General features: G+C 47.9%; 10 protein-coding genes across 10 annotated transcripts; 3 read left to right on the top strand and 7 right to left on the bottom strand.

Moving 5' to 3' along the window:
* Positions 1–26: 26 nt before the first annotated feature.
* On the bottom strand, positions 27–2,768 carry BDR25DRAFT_291462 (alpha-1,2-mannosidase-like protein; the record flags this gene model as incomplete). The annotated part of the gene is made up of 6 exons (XM_033688588.1): positions 27–1,102; positions 1,160–1,303; positions 1,364–2,333; positions 2,399–2,508; positions 2,562–2,594; positions 2,645–2,768. 6 exons carry the CDS (start codon positions 2,766–2,768, stop codon positions 27–29), a joined length of 2,457 nt encoding a protein of 818 aa, XP_033544849.1.
* A 1,855-nt stretch (positions 2,769–4,623) lies between these two features.
* BDR25DRAFT_266475 (uncharacterized protein) lies at positions 4,624–5,877 on the top strand (the record flags this gene model as incomplete). Its single annotated transcript, XM_033686991.1, has 4 exons — positions 4,624–5,004; positions 5,052–5,277; positions 5,357–5,774; positions 5,840–5,877. Coding segments are annotated over exons 1-4 (996 nt in total), but the record flags the coding sequence as incomplete, so codon positions are not given.
* Positions 5,878–6,574: 697 nt separating this feature from the next.
* On the bottom strand, positions 6,575–8,580 carry BDR25DRAFT_316598 (uncharacterized protein; the record flags this gene model as incomplete). The annotated part of the gene is made up of 2 exons (XM_033691612.1): positions 6,575–7,959; positions 8,013–8,580. The coding sequence occupies 2 exons, from the start codon at positions 8,578–8,580 to the stop codon at positions 6,575–6,577; spliced, it is 1,953 nt and encodes a 650-aa protein (XP_033544847.1).
* Positions 8,581–9,602: 1,022 nt separating this feature from the next.
* Positions 9,603–11,609, top strand: BDR25DRAFT_316597 (uncharacterized protein; the record flags this gene model as incomplete). Its single annotated transcript, XM_033691611.1, has 5 exons — positions 9,603–10,081; positions 10,420–10,502; positions 10,685–11,109; positions 11,332–11,369; positions 11,576–11,609. 5 exons carry the CDS (start codon positions 9,603–9,605, stop codon positions 11,607–11,609), a joined length of 1,059 nt encoding a protein of 352 aa, XP_033544846.1.
* Positions 11,610–11,862: 253 nt separating this feature from the next.
* On the bottom strand, positions 11,863–13,041 carry BDR25DRAFT_358260 (uncharacterized protein; the record flags this gene model as incomplete). Its single annotated transcript, XM_033695919.1, has 6 exons — positions 11,863–11,955; positions 11,999–12,205; positions 12,279–12,332; positions 12,375–12,578; positions 12,631–12,917; positions 12,978–13,041. 6 exons carry the CDS (start codon positions 13,039–13,041, stop codon positions 11,863–11,865), a joined length of 909 nt encoding a protein of 302 aa, XP_033544845.1.
* Positions 13,042–13,236: 195 nt separating this feature from the next.
* BDR25DRAFT_358259 (uncharacterized protein) lies at positions 13,237–14,678 on the bottom strand (the record flags this gene model as incomplete). The annotated part of the gene is made up of 12 exons (XM_033695918.1): positions 13,237–13,262; positions 13,295–13,418; positions 13,448–13,490; positions 13,532–13,688; positions 13,728–13,765; positions 13,813–13,839; positions 13,900–13,995; positions 14,044–14,090; positions 14,149–14,185; positions 14,217–14,349; positions 14,440–14,473; positions 14,523–14,678. The coding sequence occupies 12 exons, from the start codon at positions 14,676–14,678 to the stop codon at positions 13,237–13,239; spliced, it is 918 nt and encodes a 305-aa protein (XP_033544844.1).
* Positions 14,679–14,852: 174 nt separating this feature from the next.
* BDR25DRAFT_358258 (uncharacterized protein) lies at positions 14,853–15,671 on the top strand (the record flags this gene model as incomplete). The annotated part of the gene is made up of 3 exons (XM_033695917.1): positions 14,853–14,889; positions 15,117–15,211; positions 15,288–15,671. 3 exons carry the CDS (start codon positions 14,853–14,855, stop codon positions 15,669–15,671), a joined length of 516 nt encoding a protein of 171 aa, XP_033544843.1.
* Positions 15,672–15,939: 268 nt separating this feature from the next.
* BDR25DRAFT_374321 (uncharacterized protein) lies at positions 15,940–16,188 on the bottom strand (the record flags this gene model as incomplete). Its single annotated transcript, XM_033697324.1, has 1 exon — positions 15,940–16,188. A coding segment is annotated over one exon (249 nt), but the record flags the coding sequence as incomplete, so codon positions are not given.
* A 177-nt stretch (positions 16,189–16,365) lies between these two features.
* BDR25DRAFT_344700 (NAD(P)-binding protein) lies at positions 16,366–17,487 on the bottom strand (the record flags this gene model as incomplete). The annotated part of the gene is made up of 2 exons (XM_033693969.1): positions 16,482–17,487; positions 16,366–16,431 (listed from the first exon to the last, which is right to left on the bottom strand). Exons 1-2 carry the CDS (start codon positions 17,472–17,474, stop codon positions 16,366–16,368), a joined length of 1,059 nt encoding a protein of 352 aa, XP_033544841.1. The 5' UTR covers positions 17,475–17,487.
* A 608-nt stretch (positions 17,488–18,095) lies between these two features.
* Positions 18,096–19,590, bottom strand: BDR25DRAFT_344699 (uncharacterized protein). Its single transcript, XM_033693968.1, has 3 exons — positions 19,368–19,590; positions 18,503–19,300; positions 18,096–18,457 (listed from the first exon to the last, which is right to left on the bottom strand). The coding sequence occupies exons 1-3, from the start codon at positions 19,524–19,526 to the stop codon at positions 18,275–18,277; spliced, it is 1,140 nt and encodes a 379-aa protein (XP_033544840.1). The 5' UTR covers positions 19,527–19,590; the 3' UTR covers positions 18,096–18,274.
* Between the last annotated feature and the right edge of the window lie 964 nt (positions 19,591–20,554).

Raw genomic sequence — 20,554 nt, 5'->3', positions numbered from 1 at the left:
AAAAACCGGCGGGCACATTGCACCCCTTAGCCTACCCAGCTCACGTGCATATCCAACTTCGGCATCTCCCATCTTCTATGCATCGTCCCATTGATCCCTACTGTCCCATTCATCGTCCCATTCCCAAATGGTCCAAGACTAGGTGGTAAATCCTGTGGTCTGGTTCCCCACGCGCTCTCCGTCGTACCAAGTGTGAGTTCCAGAGTGCCACCTTCCAAGAAAAAACTATGCTGTAACCAGTTTCTCGTATATGGCTTTCCATTCAATGTTGCTGACTGGATGAACACGTTCTTTCCACTAGGGTCAAAGTTTTTGTTGCGAATCGTCGCAGTTTTGCCCGTTTGTCCATTGCGGATAGATACTGATGCGAAGAACGGAGGTGTTATGAAATACACATCTTGGCCCGCGTTTGGGAAGATACCCATCATAGTTAAGGCTTCAAAAGAACCCATAGCACCGCTATCATCATTCCCAGGAATCCCATTGATGGTGTCGTTGAACTGTGAAGGGATATAAAAATGCGATCGGGTAGCTGAGAGCGCTGGACGTCCCGCATAATGGTATAAGAAGACTTTTAGGAAACCTTGTTCGTCACCAATGTACAGAAGACCTGATTCATGGAAGTAATTCAACCGTTTGACGAATTGATCTGGGCCGCCGAGTGTTTTGATCAGGGTGGTCATATCGCCGGGAACGAAGAATGTGTATAACCAGCTGCTCCCTTCATAAGTCTCATGTCCGTCAGGATTGAGATAACAGCTCGTGAACTCTAGTAAAGGAGAGCAGAAGATCGGATCTTGGTATCCCCATGTCCCGTTCGAGTATTTAGGCTGTAGAAATCCAACGAAGCCAGTGTCTGTGCCGTTGATGGCACTTGTTTGATCGGCCTTGTACATGTTCTTCCAGTATCCGGAGCGGCCAAGATACTTATGGTAGTCACTTATGTGGCCGAATTCTTTGGCGAGAAGGGCGATGACGAAGTCGTTGTACGCATATTCGACTGTGCGGGAGATGGAGCGGGTTTGAGTACCGAAGCCGAGAACGTCATAGTCTTCAGTGGGGATGTAGCCAAGATTTTTCCAAGACTCTAGGCCTCCGCGTCCTAGATGTAGACAATTAGCAAAAATTTAGCGGGAAATGGATCTTTTGTCAGTGGTACCTTCAACATCCCAATTCAGCGGCTCCAGCTCGGCGTCTGATATCAAAGCTTCATACGCTAGCTTCCAGTCGATTCCAGCTGTGATATTTTTAAAGTATGCATCTGCAATGACGATATCGGCATTTGAGCCACCCTGAGTGAAACCTAGAGGGATAGCGTCAATTTGCAACAAATCTATTCACAGGGATACCAGCATACCTTTACAGAAGCTCATCCGGCAATCTGGTAATTTCCCTTCATGCTTGTAAACATCCAAAAGTGTTCTCACCATCAGCGTCTGAGAGTGAGGGTCTAAGAGTGTTATAAGCGGATGAATACTCCTAAAGGAATCCCAAATACAGTAGAAGGAGTCGTAATATGGCTCGCTGCTCTGCCATTTTGGGTTTTCTCCAGTATAGTCCTGGGGACTGATCATACTGCGATAGACGCCGCTCCAGAACGCTTTCAGTAGGACTTGACTGACACCACCATCTTCGATCTGAATGACATCTAACTTCTGCCTCCATGCGGACTCGGCGGCTTCGAGCGTACCATCGAAATCGAAATCGGGAATCTCCTTTTCAGCATTTGCGCACGCCTGAGCTTCGTTCATGAAGCTCATACCGACGCGTGCAAGAATCTGTCCGTTGTTGTTGGGTTCTTCGAACTGGGCCCAGCCACCAGCGGGTCGTAGGTTGAGAGAATTGTCCACAACGTCTGCTCGAACGCTGAGAGACTTCTCTCTTCCTGCGCGTGAGTTCGCAAAAACACCAGCATCCTTGAGGTTTGCGCCGTCAAAGTCCAGGCAGAAATAGGACTGGTAGCTTCCAATACCAAAACTAGGAGAGAATGTACCGCTGCCTGTGATGCGACCCGATGCGTGAGCAGAGATGTTTCCATTAGTTCTGGACTGTGGCAGATCAGAAAGTTCTACCAGTATTAAAGGGCTTAACGTAGTGTTTGGTGTGATTGGTTTATCCGGAAATGTAAATCTATAGAGCGCAGTATGATTCGTTACGGTCATTTCGGCTTGGATTTGAGATTCTAGGGTTATTGCAAAGTACCCTGGGTGAGCTTTGACGGTCCCGTTGATGCGCGGGGTTTGGCGTTCCCAAGATGTGTAGTTGCAATTGTTGAGGTCGCCATTCGGACAGCCGGCTTGAGGAAAGATCGGAAAGTTTCCTAAAGAAGGCGACTGAAATGGTCAGCTTCGAAGCTCTCTCGCCATGTATACGACCGGGACTAAATAAAAGGACTCACTCCACCTGTCCCGGAGTCGTGCATATGCGAGAAGCCAATTATACTGCTCCCATCCGAAGCAAACCCACCTTGATTCTCGCCATTGACATCTGCACCGGCCTTTGCCATACCTATGAGAGGCATCAATCGCATGAAATTTAGAAGGGTTTCAGAGTTTTTTTACCGAACGGCAACGTTGCGCCCGGGAAAACATGGCCTAGAAATTGTTACCCTCGAAAGGTCCAGTTCGAAACGCACAGTAGTTACCTCCATTGGTAGTCCCAATGAGCGGATCAACATAGTCGAACCCAGATTTACTTTGCGCGAAGGCAATTGGAAGCGCAATTGATGAATAGGCGACCGACAGAACTTTCTTCCACGGAACAGACATCTTCAAACACTTTTCAGCGAGCGTCACCCAGGAACGAAAAATTGAGCGAAAGAAAGGCTTCGAGCCCAACAGGGACATGTCGGGGGGCCCCGCATTCTTATGAAAGCTAATCCAACCGCACTTGGCAGGTAGTAATCGAATGTGTAACTACTGTCGGTAGTCATCGCGGCGCGGCCAGTATTTATCCAAACGCGGAAGTCGTGCGTTCGTGCCCCTGAGCATAATCAGTGCGGTGATGCAACAGCGCTGGGATTGACCGGGAGTGGCTGCGGGGTACGTTAGTGCCGGTAGTATTGCAGATCCTATGAGCAGCTCGGCTTTATTAAGTCCGCCTTGGACTAATTAATTTCCAGGGCCATGAACTCCACACTCGTTTGAAGATGGAAAGGGGAGTGATCAATGTGGAAAATATAGTGGGAGCGCTCCATCTTGGCTTCCGTATAGAGAAGTAATTCTTTAATCGTAGTAGTCAATTATATATGAAATCTCGCGTGTCATAGCGAGACACCTATCCACATGCCGTTTTTTCAGGGACCTGGGCAGCTCGGTATGAAAGTAATAGAGCTGGAATCTGGCTGAGAAAGCTATTATACTCGTCTTCAATTGTCGACATGCGTACAGAGTTGCTTATCTCAAAAGTTTCAAAGCTTCTAAGCTTTTCTCCTTCCTAAAGATAGGCACACGTTCACTAGAGAGTAATAAGATTCGATGTTGGATAAAGATGAATGGGACGGGAATATTGCAGTCTTGGAAGCGCATTTCGTGTCGCGAACAAAAGCTTTTCCACCCTAGAGTGGTGTGAGTGCCCAGCCTCTCATTCCACTGGGTCTTGACGAAAAAGGTGATGGATCGCGGGAGAGTTGAGGATGAAAGGGAAGGTTGTGAAGGCTGCATTAAGCTCCAGCGCCAAGGATACTACACTATTCCCCTCTCAGTTAGAGCAAACAGCCACCACTCGAAGGTCGCCCGTTTCTGCCTAGGTGCACTTTCCTCATGTATCAATATCTTCCGTCCGTCTCAATTTCAGTGTAGCCTGCTTTACAACTTTTGCGTCAGGTTCATATAAAGGTTCCCGTCGCCATTCCCGCACATCTGATTTCTAAGCCACGAACCTTCCTCGAACCCACATAAATTTCCCCTGCTGAATAGTCTTTCAGAGTCACTCTGTAGAGTGGGCGTGAATATCACTTAGCTAGCTCCATTTAATTAGGGCTATGCCAACGCCTAGGGCATGGGGATCATGAGGACGAGCTCTTAAATTTTGAGCAAAAGGTCGTGTCCGTAAGGCACCAATTTAAGCGGACTCTCTTTGGCTTAGGTTTATACTATACAGTCAAAGCTTGCAGAATTAAGAAAGCATTCCCAGCCATATTGCAAAGGCTTATCCCAGGCTTCGCTACTGGTATCGAAATTGCGAGTTCTCATCGACCGATCAAGTGCTCTGCAGCGAAGGCTAATCTGAGTAAGTCCCTTCAACTGAGACCTTGTCGAAAGTAGAATATTGGGGAACCCGACCTGCCTTCATACCATAGTTTCTCGAGATTAGTGCGACTGCGAATCTACTTCAACAGATGTGATAGCAATCTCGAATGACTTTGTGCATATAACCTGTACCTTGTATGCCATGCCAGCAATTTTCTCACCGACTCCCTCATTTTCGGCCCTCTAGTACTATACATACACTTAATGGTAGCACTTTCCATCAATTCAATTCCCGATCTCTCTGCAAACAATATTCTTTGTCACATGATTTCGCAGCGTGAACGCGGCATGCCAAGCCACTAGCAGTCGGTCAGCAGATGATACAACTCCATCAATAATCCATAAAGGCCTGGTGCTTCCGTCAACTTCATTACGTAGACCTTGCAACCACCCTCTCTCATTGAGTCCAACGGAGTTTCTCAATTCATCACGCTCCCAAGATGTTCCCTTTTAAGGTCTTGTCTATGGGAGAGGTAGCAGGGATTCCTGTAGCAAGTCCCAGGTCCGAAGATCAGACTAAGATGCCAGGACGGAAGCGCAAACATATCAACTATGATGAATCCGATGGTGAGGGATCCTGCTGTGGTGAAGAAACTCCAATCAAGAAACCAAAGACCATCGAGACCCCTGACTTGAGCACCCGATACACGAACAGCGAGCCTTTGCCAAAGAACGCATCAAGGAGAAAAGGAAAAAAGGCAGCTACTACTGACGGCGAACTTAAATTCGAATTCACAGAGAAGAGGCAGAGGCGGTAAGTCCTCTTATTTCCATTTGAATAAGAGCTCATAGTGTGAACAGATACAGGGCACGTCCGCCGCAGTCCTACTTAGAAATCAAAGCTCGCGCTCTTACGCAGCGACTTACGATCCAGCACCGCGAGCGATGTGGAACTGATGACGTGCCCGAAGAAAAGGTCTTGATCGCTGGTACGACAGGAAATATATATTCGGTACATATTGGACTCATTCCAACATGCGACTGTCCACACGCGCGCAAGGGCCACCAGTGCAAGCATATCATTTACGTACGCCTAATCTATTTACTTTCACACCCTGCCTAGAATCACCGCCGTACGGAAGTACCAACCTTACTGACTACCCTAGGTCATGCTCCGCGTCCTCAAAGCCCCCGAAAATATCAGCTTCCAACTAGCTCTCACATCCTCCGAACTCCGAGATATCTTCGCAAATGCCGCACCCATACCCAAAGCGGACACCGAAGCCGACCACTGTGGTGGTAACCGCAAACCAGTCGAAGGCGACTGTCCAATCTGCTACTCAGAATTCGAACTAGACAAAGACGCCATCGTCTACTGTAAAGTGGCCTGCGGCAACAACGTCCACAGGGACTGCATGGAAAACTGGACGCGGGCTAAGCAAGGTAAAGCGACTTGCCCGTATTGTCGAGCTATTTGGAGTGAGGGTGGTTTTGTGGGGAAGGAGGCGGATTTGCAGAGTGCAGAGAGGAATGCAGAGGGGTATGTCAATGTTGCTTCACAGCTGGGGTTATCTGGGCAGAGAGGTGAGGTCATATCCACTTTCGGAGTAATTTCGGAGTAATTTGGATGCTGACTGTTGTACTTTTAGACTACTCGTCCTACCATCAACCTTGGGTGAGGCAACGATTTGCATATGGCCGGTATCATTAACTAGAGTCTTTAGCTAGGAATACGGTTGTGCATTCTTCTCATGCATTCCTCCCCCTTTTCTACCCGATATTTTCCCTTTGGCCTTCTGATTGTCTATCCTTTCGGCGTCTCTGGATACTTGATTGAATCTGAGTATAATTTCTTTTGGCTTTTACAGGCATCGAACCATATTCCCCATCTTGACTCGAAGAGCCAGACATATCATTCAGTCCCTTCTCTTCCTTAGCGCACTGGAACCCATTTCTCGTTCCTCGCAGATACATTTTGGAAAAATCAATTTGTCTGAGAATGATGGAAATTTTTTATTCGCGCCTCAATCAATTAAGGAGATCCACACCGTCGCAATTTCGTAAAATCATGAATACCAGGATGAAGTTAAAAGTTCCCGTGACTTACAGTCAGTGAGTGCTAGGGGTGGAGCCTACGCAATCTGTCCGAGACCGAAAGAACGCATGGAAAGTTAGGAAATCACCGAATTCCTTTGCAATTCCTCCCTCTCGGCAGCTTTCCCATCATAATCGCAGGTCACAGGGCTTTAGCGTCCTCAGCCCCCACCTCCTCTCAGAGACTCTCTCAAAACTTCCACCCCCAAGCAGAACATCACCACCCCGCAGATCTCCCACACACAACACCCAATCCTGTTCAAAGAACGCCACTGCAATCGGCCATGTAGTCACCAAAAGTAGTCATGCGTATCCGCGAAATCCATATCTAGAAACTCCTCGTCAGCCTCTAAGTGATTTAAATAATCTTCATCTAAGCCGTCGAGATCGTCAGGAAACTCGTCGTCAAGATCTAAGCCGTCGTCGGAATCGGAAGCATATATAGAGTCCATTTCGGAATCATCGAGATCGAGGGTTTGTTCGGGGAGCATGAAGTTGAGGAGGGTGCGGCGGATGTCGCGCTTCATCTGTAGGATGTCACGTCGGCCGAGCTCGTCGGTTATGATGGGCTGTGAGGGCTTGTCCTTGCTCTCGACAGGGACTTTCTTGTCAGTTCCCTCTGTGGTCGGGTCGGGAGTGGGTCGTCGATAATTCTCTCCCTGAAATTCGAAGGACTCGGGACCGTGATCTCTTTCCGTAACAGATTCGAGGGAAGATTCGGCCTGGTTGCAATGGATCATGTTCATAGGACCGTATTGATCTAATTCCCACTCATCCTCTCCTCTATCATCCACCACGCGACAAAAGCCAACCTTCTCAGAGTCGTAAAGGCATAGAGGTCGAGGCACTGCCTCCCCATGAAGATACGGAGGGATCAGGCCTTTCTTGAGGATGATCTCGATGTACATCTTCATCTGGATTCCATGTTGATGGAGCTTGAACCCATGAGCATGGCGCTCTCGGACCCGCTCGCACTCGCATACGTAATTTGAGATGGCCCAGGGTGAAATCATGTCATCCGACGGTTGCACGAGCTCAAATGTCTTGAGAGATGGAAGGCGAAGGTAGGGATTAATATCAGGGAGTTGGTCGAAGAAGTTGCCTTCAACTCCTGTCCGCGGGCGTCGCATTCGGAAGGTATCCAGATTTGGGGGAGCTAATGTTGGATTGAGTAAGACGCCTCGGAAGAAGAAGGAACAGGGATCGCATTCTAGATACTTTAGGGCGTGAAACTTCCGCATACCGTCTCCGTGAAGCTTGATCATTCTAGAATTTTCTGGGTCGAAATTCGTCGACCATGAGGGATGGAAGTGCACCAGCGTTTCCAGGGAGTGTGCGACTGGCGCCAATGCTTCTAATGTCACCTCGGGCTGTGCTGACAGCTTCGGCGAAGGGAGCCTGTCACGCTTGTTGTGGACATTTTCGCCGAGCGTGAGAGATTTGAGAGATTTAGGGGTACGCATGATACCCATAAGGGAATCGAACCAGATGTCGCATTCATCGAATATGAGGGTTGTGAGCGGTGTCGTGCCTTGGTAATTTTCGAGCTCTGAGAGACCACAGTCAAGGTTGACGCAGGAAACATGAAGATAGCGAAGTGAAGGATGCCGGAATAGACAATGAAAGCCACCCAGATTCCAAAAGTCGGAATGGGGGCCGTGTGAGTGGAGGACGACTAGGGATATGATCAGCATTGGCGACTTTAGAGCCAGGTGCTGGCCGACTTACACTTCTCTAGCCTTGCTAAGCCAACATCAGCACACAATGGTTGCCCTGAATGGAGGCAGGAGTTTTCTAGGGCTTTCCGAAAGTGCTCCATGTCATGATCGACCCACTCGTGTCCTACATCTCCCCATTTGAAGTTGTCATATGGGCTCTCGACATGCCAATCCTTCAAGCCCTTCATCTTGATGACATATGCATTCAAGGCCTTCCGATCAGACAGGGTGATTCCTAAGTCATGCTTGTATCTGTAGAGAATTTTGAGCGACTGCACAGCTTCGACGCGGGCAGGTCGATGGGCGAAGGCGAGGAGCAGCGAGGGAATGACATTGGTCGAGAACAGCTCGACGGACTTGTACATGTGCTCCTCGCTAAGTGGTTGAAGGAAGCGGCAAGTTCGAGCGAGGTTGCACAGTGCGTTGCGGTCGTCGGAGAGGTGAGCGACTATATCTATCACGATCTCCGTGGGCAGGGCGAGAAATCGTGATTGTGGCACTGGCGGGGTTGGCGGGGCTGGCGCTGGCGGTAGCAATGGGGAACCCTTCGGCAGAGTAGCCGCTGTTGATGTTGCCATTTTCCCGGCTGTGAGAGAATGGACGTGGTGGTTTGTGGCGTTGATGCGACGCTTTGCAAGAGCTTGAATGTAAGTTGCTCTGGGAGCTCAAGGCAAGACACGTGCGGGGCTTCGCGTTGATGGTGTGGCGCACAGGATGACATGAGATGAACAAGCGCTGTGATTAGTCACCAGCAGTCCAACACCGTCCGGCGCGGAAGGCTTCCCGAGTAGCGACTATAATAAACGCGACGAGCTTATATCAAGCTCGTCTGAACTCAGGCTTACTCAACGCAAGCTTTTTGCACAATCTGCTACGACTATAAAATAAACCTTAGTAGTACACTGCAAACAAACCAGGGTTCTTTGCGAACTACATCCGACTATCCACCGGCTTTCTACCACTCTCACTATTGACTAGTCTCTCATCACATCGAATGAGGCATGTCGGAACTGAGGAGAACATGGCTAGAAGTCTTTGCCTGGGGAACCTCGAGAATTCTGACACTCCCTGGTATGCAAGAACAAGTTCGATAGACCACACTCCTGAGTCGAAATGCGTGCAGTGCTCCGCCCTGATACTCACCTCACTTATTCAGCTGAAGAGCGCAAAGTTTACAGGGCGCACAAAAATTAATTTACGAACCGTAAGGCAAACAGAACTCGATAAGCCAATCGATCCAGGAGCCTGGTTGTGCTGATGGTACCTGCATGCTTCAGTTCTCCGCATATTTACTACTTCGGGAAACGTAAGCTCAGCAGCCACACTGCTGGGCAATAGTGCTTGAGCAGCATGCTAGAAACAAACTTTGTCGTTTTTGAGATGCCTCATGAGGAGCTTGTTAATACAAATATTTTTAGAGTCTCAAAATTACATATTCGAAAAGGAGACGGAGAATGGCAGAGTATATATACACAGAATGAGGCAGACCCGAGAAGTTCGGAAAACCACCTCCAAACTATAGATTACTATCTCTTGATAAATCTACTACAAGAAAGGTTCTGTTGTTCCAACCATCTTCGTCTTTCTCCCAACCTTCAAAATGCGCTTCACGGCAGCCCTAGCTACTCTCGCTAGCCTCACTGCCCTCTCCACCAGCTTTGTCACCCCGGAGAATGCCAAACGCGGGGCTCCAGAAACCATCTACCTGGCCAACTGCCACTTTTCGCACTCAGGCGGGATAAACGAATACTACTCTGAAGTCGAATGGTACAAAGCCGGGCACAACTCTCAAGGCACCATCCAGGAAAACTACCCAGACGACTACGTCCGCATTGCGGGACCGGACCACGCGCAAGTCTGGGAGGGTGCGCAGAACTCAGTGACGTTTGCTAGCAGTGGGACGGTGGTGACATACCATATTGACAAGGATGCGCAGAGCAAGTCAGACTTCACGCTGGTGGGTTGGGCGAATAACGGGTTTCATGGGTTCAATTGTTACAAGGATAACAAGAGGACGATTTGGTATTACACTGGGAATGGGGGCAGGGATTGTCGGAGTATTTACTATTGCCTTCCTGCGTAAGTGGGATGAATCAAGGTTTCTGTGGGCAGTGCTTTCATTTAGAAGGCATAGTGTGAGCTATCACTTAAGCTAGAGAGTATACTTCGGAACTAAGACCTCATTGTAACAGCCTGATAGATCTTAGAGTAGTTGATTAGTCTTGCTCTTTTCCTTCCTGCCTTCTCGTTAGCACTCTAAAGAACAAAACTATGTCAAAAGTTCAGTTCGCTTGGAGTCTAATACAGGATTCCTACATCTCAGCGCTGACCTAACTTAGGAATATTCGCATCATTTGCCATAGATCAATAAGGTTTAAACTCTCGGCCGTAACAACGGCATAATGATAAATAAGCAGAAATACAAAGAAACGAGGTTTTAACGAGCCTATCGGTCCTTTCGTCTCAGCTAAGAATAGAAGTCGCGCAGAGAGGTGTATAAGTAAGGCAAAGTGAAAGGGGCAAAATAGAAAGCTGACATTATAACTCACATTCCTGCCACAACCACTTATTTATAAGTAAGATTCCTTTTCCCGTCCTGTGAAACCCAATCAGTCCAATACTTCCTGATACTGAATCACCTTCACTCTACGAAGTATCTCGTCATGATGCGCCTTTATCTAGGCATTTTCGCCCTCTCTACATTCCTCCTTCCTACCCTCGCCACAAACCCTCAGATATTCGCCCGCACACCCCCCGAAACAGTTTACCTCACGAACTGCGACTCCTCCAACCCCCGCGGCAGCTCCTACTACTCCGAACTCTCCTACTACGCCGCCGGTCGAAACTCGCAACACCATAACTACCCCACAGAGAGGTGCTACATGACTGATCCTTCTAATGGTCACTATGGGGCATTCGTATGGGAGGGGGTGGAAGCCTACTGTCAGTTCACTTCACGGGGTAGCTTGGTCGAATTCCGAGCGTGGATTGGAAAGGATGCCCAGAGCAAAAATGATTTTACGCAAGTAGGGACTGCAGAGAATGATTTTCATAGGTTTAAGTGTTATAAGGATAACAAGAGAGTGTTATATGGGGTAGGGTTAGATGTGAGTGATGGGGCAGTGACTTGTAAGAGTATTTATTATTGTTTGCCGGATTAGGGAAGGCCATCGAAACTGTAAGGGGGATGTCCATCGTGAGGGAGGCATTCAACTTAAGAAGTCCCCTCTGGAGTGGAGTCAAATATGGAAGGAGAATCAGCGCCGTAAATTACATATTCACCTGCCAGTACAGCTGGCGACTTACCACTATATAACCTTCTGTTAAAGGATTGTGAACGACTGAGGGCTGCTCTAGAGACCCTGAAGTATGCTGCCCTTCCCTTCCCCACCTGTTCAAACATTAGTTCACTCACAAGATTCACGCGAAGCACCAGGCATACACTGACAGCCTATCCCCTTCAGCTTTCTACCTCTTCACAACTTGATCCACTCATGAATTTCATCAGTGTCCCAGGCCTAGCTCTTAACGCACCTCATGTTACCCCGTTCAATTGCATACTCGCCTTTTCAGGCTGGTCGCTGGCATGCCAGTTCTCAGTGGCTAGGGGCATGCCTTCAATCAAGAGACCAAAGATTATAAGGCTTTTAGCCTCAACACTTATAGGACAAACTTTGAGGATTCAGTGTGGCAATTAACTACGGGGGCAGAGTACATTTTTCATCTCTATTCCCGAGCGAGAGTATTTGAAGGTCTCTATCGCTCAGTCCTTGGCAGGCCCGACTACTGTAACCTCAGATCAGCTCGGCGCTCGGTAAGCAGGAGGGTCTTATGACCTCTGTTAATCTCGTTTTGATTTGTTACCTAGAGCAAGGGGCGTAGGAGTTAGTCTTTCCAAAGTCTCTGAGCCTGCGAAGTGTTTCCTTACTTTTGTTCCTTGGAGTTGGTAGTTGCTACGCCCTCCAAATCAGGGAAGATATCCTTTTATTTTATGACTACAGCGAGCTGAACTGTGAGATTAGCCATATCCATTTGTTGTGGAATTTGGTTGATCATATCTCCTCGTGATACTACTGGGTTGGGAAAGGACCATATCTTTGAGGTGAAAGACCCTTTGACGGTGCAAGTACATAGTGAACAGCTTTCAACAATTCTTTTCGGATTTTTCCAAGTGGCAGATGTCCATGTGTAAACCCTATGGCTCTACGATGGGTTGCTCAATCAACCTTGGGCTTAGCGTCTTAACACACTATATAAATTATGTAGCTTCTTAGACCCTTAGTACATAATACATTAATTCTCTCATAATCATGCCCCATCCAAGCTTACACTATGGTAGGGGGGTCTTCATGTGCAAATTATTTGCTGTCACGGAGATCAGATAAGCGGGGCCAAGGCCTGGAGTTGTAAGGTTTCGACTTTGATCATGAGGACGATGAGCACCATCAGTAGCTAGAGAAGGAACGAGAGTCAACGCTATCAAGAGAAAAAGCACTCTGCGAAGTAGGTCCTCGGTAAAGCACGTATGGGCAACCATGATGGTGACGAAAGGTATTTGGCCTTCACTAAGCAGATCCTAGGAGATCACCAAGATGTACCAGCTATTCAAGGTCATAAGAGCGAGGTACTATGCGCCAGCGGTGGAGTGTTGCAGAAAAAATTTCGTACCAGTGTTCCGGAGAGGACCGGCAAGATTCGACAGCGCTTCCAGGACGCTGTGACCCATGAGGTGACCTGCAAGCCTGGCGGTATGTATCATAGAACTCAACTTCGGCAGATGCTCTGCAGTCCTTGTTAATGACCATCATGGTAGAAGCCAGCGAAGACGGATGGGAAAGAATCAAAATCATGCCTGCTATTCTGCGTATATTCGCCGCGTAATCCTCGCCTCGTTCATCGGCGAAGATCAAGATAACTCATACTTGTCATCCAAAGAATAGCACACTTTATTCAGCCCGCACGATGAGTCACTCACGCAAGCCTCTGTAGCCAACCTCCCTGGGGTTTAAAACGATGTCATGCGCTTCTGCTAGGGCCATGCAGTCGCATTTCCTGTTGTACAGCTTCTGCCAAACTTTCTTGTTCCATAAGTAGACGCCTTGAGCCAGTGTACGCTTTAATTCTTATAATTTGTAGATTCATTATACTTGTAGTACTACTTTAGCATGCCACGTTAGATAGTTTATAACCTCATCCTGCATCAGACACAGAAAGCCCTTAGCAAAGACACTGATTTAAACAAGGAAGTAGCGAGTGTCTTCTGTGCCGATTGTTGCGCAACACCTCCCTAACGTTGAGTTGGGAAAAGCAAGAAAGTCATGTTACTTAGATCATAGAGGTGGCTCGCTTCTATCGCTAATTTTCCTGGGACGATTTTCCTAAGACGCCCACTTGCCGGGAGCGCGTTGCCAGGACCCTAAGGTTTCTGGGACCCAGCTTGAGCACCAGAGCCTTAGTATTTCCTGGCAGGGAACGAAAGCGGCCCCGACTGGATGAGAAACATGGTAACTATTTGTCGAACTCTGCGACTAGAGCTGGTCAATTACATCATCGTAGGGAACAAAACGGGCCTCAAATTCTCCTAATCGTACAGTAATACGGCCTATTGGGCACGCTTCAGGGGAGTCCACTCCCATTAAGACCGTAATGGTAATCGATTGTTCACGTCCCTCAGGCGCTTCTGGCACTTCGTCCGGCATATAGAGCAGTCAACGCCAAAGGGGACCACTATGGGTACCAATTGTTCGTCTCTCTTCAGCGATCCTGGAATCTCACTCACGACGGAGGCGTCAACCCCAGATAATCACGACATCATGGCCGTGGCTGACTCTGGAACACTGTTCAGAGGACAACCATCGTTAAATGATGGTAACATTATGGCCGTTGACTCCGATCACTCTAATGAATCTGCCACTATCTTGCTCTCTGAGTAGTCTCTGCCAAAATCCACATCCAAGCATTTGGCCACCCGCTCCTTGACAGGGACGAAGGCTCTTAGACGTGTTAAAGTCTGCAAAAAATCTCTACTAGTTTAAACGGACAACGCTCTAATTGCAGAAAGAAATCTGAATTCGTGGTCTTCACCAGCCTGAGTTTTATAAGCCGTCATATGACACTTAGGACGAAGTGCTAATGTACTAGGCGACCAAATTTTTCGATCTGGAGAAGATGTGCTCCGCAACGCTGAGGGCCGCGTTAAAGAACGCATTCAGACGCAGTGAAAGGGGAGGTCTGCCGGACAGCCGAAAACTCTATGATACTTGGTTGAGTGCTATCCAGGATGGTTCCTGCAAAATGTACTCTGTGACTACGCTCTGGGCAAAGCATTGAAGGAATGCCGTGACTGACTAGAGAATACAGAGATGATTGTAGGGTAGGCTCGCAAATCTGGTGTTTAGAAACACTACTCTCTTCTTAGATATCATGTTTATGCTAACCATATATTCCATTTCCGTGATTGGTGAAGTGTATCTAAGCCCGTCAAGATCTGGGATGCAATCAGTGGTGAGTGCCTGCAGACGCTCAGAGGCCAAAGCGGACCGGTCCGGTCGGTTGACTTCTCACGCCGGTCCATATGACTCGCATCAGCGTCGGAGGACCGTACAATCAAGATTTGGGATGCAATCGATGGGGAGTGTCTGCAGACGCTCAGTATTAGCAAGACACTGTTTAACATATCGATGGATACCACCAGCCTTTACCTTTACACTAAGATTGGTACTGTTACTATAGATGCATTAAGGACTTTAAAAATGATTAGGAGTGTTACTGATTCCTAAAATTCTTAATATCAAGGTTGGGCTTTAGGTTCAGGCGGAGCTTGGATTACATATAATTCAGAGAACTTAGTATGGCTACCCTCAGAGTATCAGCCGTCATGTTCAGCCGTATCGGGAAACACGACCGGCACTAGCGTTGGACCTAGAAAGGTATAGATATACAACTTTAAGTTGGACGAATCTGAAGAACTTAGTAGCATTTATGTAGAGGCAATTAAATGATTATTTTATGTTTTTATTACATATTGGTTCATAGGTGCATGAGCGCAATTAGTAATAGCACTAGCTTTCTATTTTGTGTCGCATCCAACAATTCCAATGCCCTGATTGGCCAGCAAACCTTTCTTTACTAGGCAATCTAGGAGGCGTGAAGAGTCTGTACGACGAGCCCTCTGGGAGGACTAAGGCAGTTGAGCAGTTTAGGATTCCTGTGCTCTTATTAATTGACGTAACGAACCACAAGTCTTCTTTAGGTTTAAATCCAGCATTGGGCCTCGTGTATTTAGCGGCCCGATCCAATATCATTCCCCTCTGCCGAGACCCCATCTGGTTTTGCAGCCGAGAGCGTGTTCGGGCCCTCGCAACGCCTATCCAAGTGGCGATGTCTGATTCCGATTTCAACCTCCTTCTTTATCTTCACTAGAACAAATTCAACTCCGTTCACGCAAGGTCATGGCCAGACCAGGTCAGGCGTCCTCCTGCAATCCGATCTCGTCATCTCTGAGTCTCATAACGCCCACTCGCCACAAGTGGTGATATTTAAGGTCTACTCCGACCTCTTCCTCCTCCACACCAACATAACTTCAACGCCTCCCAGACAAGGTCATGACCGGAGCGGGTCGGCCATCCTCCCTGCTAGCGGTGGTAACTTGAAGTATTATCTCACATAGGCTGCACCTTATAATGATTTCTAAGCGAACCGCAGTACTTTAGCTACGCTGTTTTTATGCTACATCTAGCCTGCCGCTTTAGAGACTATCTGCTTGCTATACCTCTCTCTTGCTAGGTATTAATTTGCTTCCTAAGTTCCATTGCCTCTAACTGCTACGTTGTAAGAGTTTCAGGAGATGATATAATAAAGGGATGTTAAGGACATAAAACTACTGTCTGCAGGCTGCAGTTGTCCTCTAATAGTAAGATCGCTTTATTTATAAGTTCCTAACTATTTAATATAAACGCGAGATTGTTCATGCTAGTCAGCGTCTCTAAATGCTCCTCCCTAAGCACCCTCTTTTTCTTCTCTATCACTTGCACTTCCAGCTCTTTAGCCTCCTTCCGCCAGCCTTGATTGCCGTATATTAACGCTAGGTTGCCCATACTGATCAGCGTGTTTCGGTGGTCTCCTCCTAGCAGCCTGATTGCTGTTTTCATTACTGCTTTTTGTAGCTCCTCTGCTTCTTTCCACCGACTTAAAAATAAGTGGTGGACTTTCCTGCAGTGTCCTTTTTTTTTTTTTTTTTTTTAGCTTGGTTCGCGGGTGCTTAATAGACTCAAGGTTTACAAAAAATTAGAGTAATTAGTAGTCACACCTTTATTTAGCTCATGAACAGCGAAAAGCTTTCCAATACAAACACTCCACAGAATCTAATCTCCGCAAACCCTAAGTACCATTTTCCCACGGACTCTCTTCGTGTCTCCGAGATCTAACGCCTGTGTGTATAGTCAGTAATCGGGATCGTTAAATCCAATCTGACACTCACATCGCACAACTCCTCAAACGCAAATACCTTCTCAATATGAACTTTAATCTTCTCATCATGAACAAGACCCATCAACCTGACCATAAGCTCCGGATCCCGTCGTGGAGCGAAAATGATAAACTTCCTCGGCGTCCCACCCAGCCACCACGGCCAGAAAATGTTGAGAATCACATACACCAACATCCAAAACCTGCCATGTGCATAATTCCCAATGTTCAAGAATGCTCCATTCTCTTTCAAGAATCCCGGGGACCTCGTATACAGCTCTTGCTCCCCGATAGTATCGAGCACGAAGTCAAACGGCCGGGTGCCATACTCTTTCGCCAAATACTCGTGCAGTGGGGTATTCGTGCGATAATCAATGGCCCTGCTTGCACCCAAGCCCAGCACGAACTCCGCATTCGGCGCTGAGCATACTCCCACGACTTCTTTTGCGCCAATAGCAACGGCCGCTTGCACGAACATCGACCCGCAGCCCCCACTTGCACCGTTGACCAAGATCCGGTATCCGTTTCCCTGGTGGAGCTTCCCGTGCTTATGGATCAGCATGGCCATGATACCGCATTGTCCGATACAGGATGCTTCTTCCATGGTCAAGCCCTCAGGCACAAGTGCGATGGCGCTCGTCTTACTGTCGAGACAAATGTACTCGCAGAACGGGCCTCTGCCTCTAAGAATCACATCGTTGGGAGGGACGCAGAGTACTTTGCAGCCTACTGCGAAGTGGTCCGGTGCGTCGGGACCACGGGCCATGATGGTTCCCGAGAACTCGTTTCCGGGTATGGCGTTCTTTCGCACCAGAAGAGAGGGTAGGATTCTCATCACGTCGGTGTTGGAAGGATCTATTCCCGCGTAGGCGACTTTGAACAGGAGTTGGCTGCCGGTTGGGAGAGGAGGCGTTGGGACTTCTATGAGCGAGAGGACTTTCCGGTGCGGGCCTGGGCGGGAGTATGTCCAGGCTTTCATGGTTGCGGGGATGGGAGAGAAGGCCATGGTTGTGGTTTGCTGAGAGAATTTGGGGGTATTGTTGGGGGATGGGGGGAGTCCATGTCTTATAGTATCGTCGCATTCTCTTATTAGGCGGAGCTGGACGCGTTGGCGTCTGGATGGAGGATGCGGACGACGCTCGGACCAGGATCGTGAAATGCGGACGAAGTCCACATATAACAAACGAAATCAATAATTGGATATTAAAGGAAGACTACGAGGCAAAATACGACTAAGAGCTTCGGACTGACATGCTCAAGTCGATTCAATGATATCTGCTATAGACCTGGGTCACATGTTAGATGAAAGCGGTGGAATCTAAGATGGAGCGGATAGCAGAAAATTGATGCTTTTTTTTTTTAAACATTTTAGATATCAATTTCCTAACCCGGCCCAACTCGAGGAGACTTTCACTTCCGCTGGGGCCTCCGCGTCTCACGCTGACATCAAAGGACCAAAAAAGGGAAAAAAGCGGCTTGCTCTTGCTAGGAAGATACAGTGTGGCCGGTAAAGGATGCGGTGATTCTTTAGTTTGTTGTGACGAGAGTTGCGTAGACCTTCTCATATACGACGGATAATAGTGATCTCCTCTCCCGTAATTCGTATGTCGTGATAAATACGTGCGTTGATCAAAGAGTTGGGGTACGTGCGTCGCAATCAAGCTATAACTTGTAGCAGCACTTCAATCGTTAATTACTGTATAGTTGGATCACTTTACTACTTCCAGTACTCCTGCGTGTTTAATCCGGAATACAATGTCTAGACTACATCTTCGCGCGACTATTTCCACAATCTGTTCATTTGAGTCACACTAGAGGGTTTTGGGGCTCTAGAGTGTTTTGGGGCTCAAGGGGGTCTTTGTCTTCGAAGTGGTACTTCCTCCTCTCAGCGGCGGGCCAGCTGGTGATATCAAAGGCATTCCCTCCAAGTGATGGACCCCGATAGAATATGTTGTGTTGTCTGCCGTGCTCTCTGCTGAGAATTTTCCACTTCAGGTCGTTAGGCAACGTTATTTGGGATGAAATATTACTTACCTTTGTACCCCAACCCCAGCGATCGACACACTCTTTTCTCTTCCAATAGTTCGCCTCATCCTCGTTATCAAACCTTTGTACGAACTTCCCTTCGATGCCATGGACGCCCTTGATCTTGATACTGCTGGCCTTAGCATAGGAGACAATCTTGTAGGGCCAGCAGACTTCTCTAGTATTCGATGATAGATATGGAATCGTCGCAGTTTGATCCAGACAGTCGCAAATGAAGTCTCCAAGAAGTGCGAGAACCAGACCGAGGTCCTTGACAGGGGAGTGCTTCTTCAGCAGCTTCGCCCGATCGAGAGCATTTAGTGTGGTTAAGATTGCGATACCAATCATTGCGACAGTGTCCTCCCAGCGCTGACCATCGTCCATCATGACCCAAGGTCCTAGTTGTTGCGATTGAGCCCAGTGGGCGAAAGCTGACAAGCGTACCCAGAGCCCAACAGCAAGCTCATCGGCCGGGAATCGTCGCTTAGCCATGAGCGTGTTGATTCCTGTGAGCTGGTTCTCTATAACCTCCTGCATCCCATTCCCGGTAAAGTCGTTCGAGACATACATGCTGAAAATATCCTGGTTACGCTTGGTAGATTCGAGGCTATACTTCGTGACGAGCTCGGCCGTAGCTTCAGAGATTACGTAGGGCCAATCCGGGAACTCCTCAGCGGGCTTACCATCATACGGCGTCTCTTTTTCAGCGGTCGGTTGGCTTTCCTTCCCTGTTTCGATATCTTCCGGGTCTACGCTGTACGATGGTTTAGGGTACGTTACATACTTTAGCTGTAGGGTTGACACCTCCTTGTGGATATAAGTGTCAGCATGTTGTAGAGCCATTCTACCTGCGAACACACTTAGGTGTACTCACATGTGCTGGCCCGCCAGTGAAGGGGGCTTCAGTGCTCTTCTCCCTGAATTCTGGTGGTACCGACGCGTTCTCTTGGCCGCGTTTGGGTCTTTTTGCTGGCTTTGGTTCTCGCGAATCGTTTGCATTGACTTCTACAAGCGCTCTCTTTCTCGTTGGCATTTTGACAATGTGACGGTAGGTGACCTTGAATTCTCGACAACGTAGCTCTGTATATGGGTTGAGGTCAAGACACGAGCGTTCCAACGCGTCGACCGTGTGTTGAGTTGAGGCCGTGCGCCATTTCGGCCGAGACTCTGATGCCGGGCCACTCTGGTAGCAGAAAAAGTGGCCGATAAGCTCGGGCCCTACCACCAACACATGCACCTCACCATGGACATACTAACCTCTCCAAAAGACGACGAAAACGCTTAAGAACCTGAGCCGGCACATCAGACATTTTTCAGGGAATACAAATTCATAAATTTTGTGTCAAAACGCGTGTTTTGTGATGTTGTTTTCATTCGTCAAGGGAGTGGTTGTTGCTCTGTATGTGAGAATGTCGAGAAGGAAGTCTGACGAAGCTGGAGTGGTATCGCATAGGTTCTACTCTAGTATCAACCTGCAGACGATGCCCAAGCTTGTATCATGCGGGTCTTTCAGGATAGAGCGGTCTATAGACGCCTCTCTCTAAGGATCTTCTCTCGCTGTTCCTGGCCAAGAAAACGCCACATCTGCTCGATCCGGGAGCCATGGTGCTCAAACTTGCGAGCGAGGTCGTGATGGAGATTTCGGGTTGCCTCATCCATTGTGAATTTGGATAGTTACAAAATAAGGCTTGATTAGAGAATGGTAGTGGTTATGAGGTCTGGCTGTGTATGAAGGTGAGGGCACCTTATCTCAGCTAGCTCAGACGTGAGGAGAGAACCGAGGACGCACAAACCACCATGCATATTGCTACTCCAAATAGAGTATGGCCTGGGGGGTTAGCGGTTTCTGACCCCTGTCAGTAGCGTTTCTCTCCTTAGCCGTCTGAGGGACTTTTGTGATTTTTTCTATAAATAGGCCTATTTCAAGAGCATTATAATAGAATTAGATTTACAATATCTCTACTACTATATGTCTAAATAGGCTTAGAATTTAATAGAATGTAAAAACAAGCTGTAGCTATAAAATAGTATATTTTTTACTAAATTCTAACTATTATTAGC

The sequence above is a fragment of the Lindgomyces ingoldianus genome (assembly GCF_010093535.1).
Source record: "Lindgomyces ingoldianus strain ATCC 200398 unplaced genomic scaffold BDR25scaffold_27, whole genome shotgun sequence".
NCBI classification, from domain to species: domain Eukaryota; kingdom Fungi; phylum Ascomycota; class Dothideomycetes; order Pleosporales; family Lindgomycetaceae; genus Lindgomyces; species Lindgomyces ingoldianus.
Note: the sequence above shows the minus strand (reverse complement) of the source record. Positions and strands in the feature narration are given on the sequence as shown.

What these genes read in the sequence shown, in the direction of transcription:
- BDR25DRAFT_344699 (XM_033693968.1), bottom strand. Translation starts at nt 19,526, where the DNA reads ATGCCAACGAGAAAGAGAGCGCTTGTAGAAGTCAATGCAAACGATTCG. An exon ending in TCACTGGCGGGCCAGCACAT is followed by an intron (nt 19,301 to 19,367) that starts GTGAGTACACCT and finishes TATATCCACAAG; the next exon opens with GAGGTGTCAACCCTACAGCT. An exon ending in GCTGGGGTTGGGGTACAAAG is followed by an intron (nt 18,458 to 18,502) that starts GTAAGTAATATT and finishes AACGACCTGAAG; the next exon opens with TGGAAAATTCTCAGCAGAGA.